A 6,618-nucleotide genomic window follows, 5' to 3' on the forward strand; every position below is an offset into this window, starting at 1 on the left:
TTGGAAAATGGCTGCAATGAAACAAAGAGTGAAAAATTTAAAGGGGTCTGAATACTTTCCGTACCCACTGTATGAATGTGTATGAATGGTGAATGTTTTCTGAATGATGTAAAGCGCTTTGAGTAGTCGTTAAGACTAGAAAAGCGCTATATAAATACAGCACATTTACATTCTACCTTTACAGAAAGTGAAGAAAAAGGAATAGTAGGCTATTAGCAGTATTTGCATTTTTTCTTTACAAACTCAAACATTAACTGCATGACCTGGTAAATGTCTCAAGGGTTTGCTTTACTTTGAATCACTTCACTAATATTTAGTTGAATAACCATTATTTCTGAGAACTGCTTCACATCTGTGTTGCATGGAGTCTACCAACTTCTTGCACCTTTGATCCAGCTGTGGTTTTGCCTCAGGAACATTTTTTTTGCTGTTTTGATGATTTGTTTTATGAGGTCCGGCGATTGGGCTGGCCACCCCATTACATCAATCTGGTTCATCTGGAACCAAGACTTTGCTCGCTTACTGGTGTTTTGGGTCATTGAATGGAGAAATACATCAAAATCCTAATGTGCAAAATACATCATAGTAACGGGTGACGTGCAAAAGTTCCCAGTATAGATGTGATAGGGGTGACTGACAATCCCTAATCAGTGTAACCACATAAGGATGAAAGACGCAAGTGATGTTTGACAGCACTCATATTTAAAAAGCAATTTTGTTTATAGTTTATTATGCTACTTTTGAGAACCAAAGACTTTTGTAAATTCATTTATAAGCACCAAAACAAAAAGTGAAAATCAGTCTTTCAGCTTTATGTTCAAATAATCTCTTTACACATTGCTTTTTAACAAATTTTGGCGTCATTATACAGAAAGTTTAGTTTGTTGTGAACATTTTGATATGAAACACACAGGGATCAGGTTACATACAAATACCCTTAAAAGGAGAATTGTAAAAGATATGTAAAATTGCCCTTAAACCTAGAGGGTTAATGAAAATCTCACATTGACTCCGATACCTTTGGGACATCCCTAATACTTTATTCCTTACTAAATACACACAGACAATCCTCTACATGCTCACACAGTATTCCAGCCATTTAAGCACCTCAAAATCATTAGGCTAGAGATTAGCCAGGCCAGCGCAGAATTGATCACCGGCAATTGCCGCTGTTGTTTGCTGGTTAGATTTGTGTCCGACTTGACCACGACTCGCTCTGACATCATGCACATGTAGGCAACGATAACCTCACGAGAACAAGGCGGACACAGGTTTGAGACTCAGGCAGCGCAGTTGCTTTTCACCGACTACAAGACCCAGGTTATGATGGGAAAGGCCTGGCTGTCAGCTGATCTGGCTCAGAATTAACTCAACATGATATGATGTGATATGATATGATATCAACAATATGAACTTTTTTATTGTTCTTGAATTTGAGAGATTTGAATTATTTGTCTAATATAAAGGCTTATTCTGTACCAAACACATGTTGTGTGGCTGATAGTGACGTTTAGAAGTCAGAGAGACTAAATCAGCAACAGAACACCTACAGAGCATTTTGAGAGCTACTCTTTCATAATAAAAACAACTGGAGATTGTGTACAAGCAGATATGTGAATCTGATAACATTTTATCAAATCGGAATCAGAACTGACAGGATGTGAGTGGTTCTGTGGCTTCCTGTTCAGCCTGACGGCTGTCAGCTGTCCTACTTGCTGTGGCTCAGTGGTAGAGCGGATGCCTGCCAATCAGAAGGTTGGTGGTTCAATCCCTGGCCCTGTACTCCCATGTCGAAGTGGCAAGACACTGTGCCCTGAGTTGCTACTGCCGCCTGCTCTAGTTAACTTTACGGGCAGTTCATCTTGAACAAGTCTATTAAGTTTTTATTGATTCTTGCAACTCTTCTCTTCAGACAATAGATGCTATGGACCAGAATGAAGACCTGACTGATCTGGGCTACCACCTGGCAGATCTGCCTGTGGAGCCCCACCTGGGCAAGATGGTGCTGTGCGCTGTGGTGCTCAAGTGTCTGGACCCCATTCTAACCATTGCCTGTATTCTGGCCTATCGGGACCCCTTCATCCTTCCCGCCCAGGGATCTCAGAAAAGAGCTGCTCTACACTGCCGCACACGTTTCACTTCCAACACCTTCAGTGACCACATGGCCCTGCTGAGAGCTTTTCAGGTAGGATGTGCAAGGAGGGGTTCATTTCGGAAGTGGACCCTCAAATGATTACATTGAATTGTCAAGGTCACAAAATGATTAATCAGAAGTACATCTTACTCTCTGTGTGTTGCCGTTCTTAGAATTCCATTTTACAGGAAACAACAACAAACCTCGAGCTAAGTTTAGCTAGTCAGCCACATGCTAAAAATGGCAAGTAGGGAAAAAAATGATTTTATTGGATCATGCAATAAGGCAGGCCTGCTTGGTTCTTTCAAGGAATGATTGTAAAGATTCACAAAGAATGCATTTATAGCATTAACTCTCTAAATCGGGATGTATGCTTTTGCATTTTTTTTTTAATTTTTTTTTTATTTAACCTTTATTTAACCAGGAAAGTATTAGATCTATGCTCTGTCTACATACGTAGGTACGTGGAGACTTGGACCCTACGCCGAACCCTACCCCATAGCCTGACATGTACCTCTCAAATATTAAACTACACGTCATGTACGTCGCTTGGCCGTGGCTTGGTAGTGTTGCATTCTTTACTCATTTCGTGCTTCTCCTTCTCCATAAACAACATGAGATCAAGGAGTGTTTTTTTATCCTATGATAGAATGTATCTATGTGTAGCAAGACCTTACTCCACCGCGCTGAGGACTAAAATGATTAAAACGTTAGGAAAGACGAAAATGCGTATTTTCACTAACTAAGATAAAAAATAAAATGTTCCTGACTTTTCTCTAAGCTTTGCTGTTAATGCTGAGCAATATGTGCTCATTTTACTACTAAAACTGTTCTAATGAAACTTATTTTCTAAGGGGTGGAAATCACAACAGGCCCCTCAATACAATATGATCACAATAAAATATTGTGATTTTTAACATATTAACATATACATTTCTCCTGCTGACCTCACCAGAAACAAAACCCCAACTACACTATCTAGTGGACTGAAAGGGCAAGGCAATTGATTTTATCATTCTGGTACCAAAATGTTTAATTGTTATGCGCAATATATATAATAAAAGGTTGATACTTGGCATCCGTGCATCTTCTCTGTGAAAATACATTGATATACCACTTAAGAAATATCTTAAACAAAAACATTGAAAAAAGGATAGCCATTTTTGTTGCCTGAATTTACTTTAAGAAATGACAAAAAGGAAGGATACACATTAACAGCCGTGGCATTCCCATCCCCTCTTCACGGTGGATCTGTGTAACATGCTATGTTGTCTCTTTGTAACTGTTGAAAGTTAGCATAGATTTTTCTGGATAATTTAAGAAAGCACATCATCAAAATCAAATATTTTTCCAATCAATTGCCTGAATCTCATATGATTTACTCCTTTCCCTTTCAAGCAAACCATATAGAAAACCAGCGTTTTCTACTGGTCCCAAAGTAACTAATTTGAACAAACAAATATAAATGGAAAAAACAATTGGAAATAATTTCCGTGGTTTTAATATTATTATTGTTATCAATGTAATGTTTGACAATTTATCATGATACCGATATTAAGTCATTCCCTATTCGAAACAAAGACAGGATGTTTTTCTTCATGTTTGTTCTGTGTGTTTCCAGGCATGGCAGAAGGCCCGCAGTGACGGCTGGGAGAGATCCTTCTGTGAGAAGAACTTCCTGTCCCAGGCCACCATGGAAATGATACTTGGCATGAGGACACAGCTGCTGGGACAGCTCCGTGCCATTGGTCAGTTCCACTCTATTTCTTTTTATAATCTACACTAAAGTTACACAATATGAGGAAAATGCACGACAACGTTGTTAAACATTGTGATGTTAAACAAACAGATATTGAAGTGTATAGTTCTGCATTTCTGCTGAATTTCAAATTTAAATGTATTTAAATTTAAAATCTTCTAAACACAGCCATAGTGAAAAATACAGGGAGAGTTGTGTGGAGCTGATGTTCTTAATTATATTTGTAGCAACTAATTTGTTTAAAAAAAATGGGTCCACCAGTCTTTCACAATAAAGAACTTCTGTAATATAAAAATACAAATGTGGACGTCTACCTTGGTTGTTAACTCAGTTTTGAAGGATTTGGACAGGCAGAAATAACTTAATCTTATTTGCCTAGTTTTGTTGAATGAACGAAGACTAGAATTTTCATTGTCCCTCAGGTTTTGTGCGAGCCCGGGGGGGCAGTGACATCCGCGATGTGAACCTAAACTCTGAGAACTGGGCTGTGGTGAAGGCTGCGCTAGTGGCCGGCATGTATCCGAACCTGGTCCATGTGAACCAGGAGACCTCCATGCTCTCTAGTAACAGGGAGAAGAAGGTCCACTTCCATCCCACATGTGTCCTGAGCCAGTCCCAGTTAAAGGAGGTAGGAAAACAAATCATTTTCAGTCATATGTAATTCCGTGTTTCCATTGTGGTCTTATCTAAACTAAGCTTTGAGTTGAAGACTTTAAAGACTATAGAGCGATAGTTGGGGGAAGTCACACAGTTTGGGAGCCAGAGAAGAGACAACCATATGGATCCCTGCATCCATTGGTTGTTGCATATTTCCTTATGAAGCAAATTGTTCATTCTTTCTTTTAAACACCTGAAAGGCTTGAAATGTCAAACAGGTGGAGGAAGTGTTGAGCTGACAGGCGCTGCAAAGGCCAACATCAAAATGGGAATTCAACCGAGCAGATCGTTAATAAATGGCAAAGAAAAAATCCAATATGGTTTAAATATGTTCAGTACAAAAATATGAGAAATTAAGGCTGCCATTATAAATAATTGTGATCTCAGCTGTTTTGAAAGAGTTTTTAAATAAACTTTTCGATGCATTTATTCCCGTAGTAGTCTGTTTATAGCACATAGTCTGAATGTTAATCTTGGTTTACTGATGTCATTAAGAGGCCGACTTTGCAGCAGGAATGTTAGTCTGCATGTGAGTGCAGCGCAAGCTAGTGGGAGGACTTTGGATGAATTTGTATGTTTTTTTAATAGTTTGTGTCTCTCCACCCTGCTCCAGTACTGGAGTAATTTTGACCAAATACATCAATGCCAATATTGCAGTGATATTCTAGGGTTGACCATACGTCAAACATACATATTATTAACACATTGAGAGTTTTTTTTAAATAAATAATCACCAATAATGTGGATACAATGACTAAGTGTGTAACTCAAATAATACCTGGCAAGTTCATAACATTACATTACTGTAATGCAGCCTTTAAAACCAGGAAAAGACTAGAATTTTGTCATATCACGATATCATAAGGAATATCATATCTAGCCTCATATCGATTAGGGATAGACCCATTATCAGCCATGGCCAATTTATCGGGCCGTTTTTTGGCAGTTTGCACTTTGCAGATTATCTGTACAGCGTTTTATTTGCATGATAACCAATAAAGTTTATGAATTAAAAAGTGTTCTACTTTGGCTCCTCTACAGCCTTGTTTTTGTCACTGTGCTTCAGTTTCACTCACCACTAAGTCTTCCCCCCCCCAACACTGTTACTGAGTATTATGTTGAAGGTTTTTTATTCTCTGGAATAAATTTATGAAATAATTTCTGTTGGAGTTTGTAACGTTCCAAAATCTTAATTTCATTAACTACTAAAACAGTTCCGGTCCATCCCTGAAATTGATGTCGATATAATACCGATATATCGCCCAGTCCTAAGGTAAAGGCACTCGCCTGTACACCCCCAGATATGCATCTCTTATGTTTCTTATATACATAAATTATCATTTGAGCTTGCCCCACCAAAGACAAATTTCTGTCACTTGTGACATACGATAAAGTTTTTTCTTATCTTATCTCCCTCTGTGCTGCCTGTGCCCTGTCGTGAAGTGCCGAGCGTAATAAATATTCTGGACCCTCCACTCGGCTTGCATGCTTTTACCAGGCATATTTGTTACAGACAGGCTACTAAACACTGTTTATTTACAGTAACACGCTTGCAAGAACAGAAAGTTGCCTCTAAAGTATTGAGTATCACAAATACCTCGTCATTCAATACCTAAGGAGTAAATCCAATGAGTTTCAGTGAGCCAAACAGCACGCCTCATGCTTCTACCTACCAAGATCTAGTAATGTCTGTGATTGGCTGTCATGCAGGAAAAACTCTGTTACATAGAGACTTACGTATTAAGAGCTCAAAATAAAATTTTTAAAATTGGACCGTTACGTTGTGATATCATTTTTTTTTAATTTGGTATCGAAAAAGTATCGTGTAGGAACCGGTATCAAAGTCACAATATACAGTGAGGAAAATAAGTATTTGAACACCCTGCTATTTTCAAGTTCTCCCACACAGAAATCATGGAGGGGTCTGAAATTGTCATCGAAGGTGCATGCCCACTGTGAGAGACATAATCTAAAAAAAAAAAAAAAAAATGCTCCATGCAAGATCTCACCTCGTGGGGTCTCAATGATCCTAAGAAAGGTGAGAAATCAGCCCAGAACTACACAGGAG

The 6,618-nt window shown here is 38.5% G+C and overlaps 1 protein-coding gene across 5 annotated transcripts in view; it reads left to right on the plus strand.

The window, feature by feature from the left end:
* Positions 1-6,618, plus strand: part of LOC117958841 (3'-5' RNA helicase YTHDC2) — a 70,587-nt gene that overhangs the window by 44,538 nt on the left and 19,431 nt on the right. For all 5 annotated transcript variants that reach the window (XR_004659804.1, XM_034895503.1, XM_034895502.1 and 2 more), the window contains 3 exons: positions 1,913-2,185; positions 3,756-3,882; positions 4,316-4,521. Coding sequence is in view for 4 of the 5 variants with exons in the window: in XM_034895503.1 (XP_034751394.1) it covers positions 1,913-2,185; positions 3,756-3,882; positions 4,316-4,521 (606 nt within the window). In the remaining variant the exon portion in view is untranslated. The remainder of the gene's footprint in view (positions 1-1,912; positions 2,186-3,755; positions 3,883-4,315; positions 4,522-6,618) is intronic.

The sequence above is a fragment of the Etheostoma cragini genome, chromosome 16 (genome assembly GCF_013103735.1).
Source record: "Etheostoma cragini isolate CJK2018 chromosome 16, CSU_Ecrag_1.0, whole genome shotgun sequence".
NCBI classification, from domain to species: Eukaryota; Metazoa; Chordata; class Actinopteri; order Perciformes; family Percidae; genus Etheostoma; species Etheostoma cragini.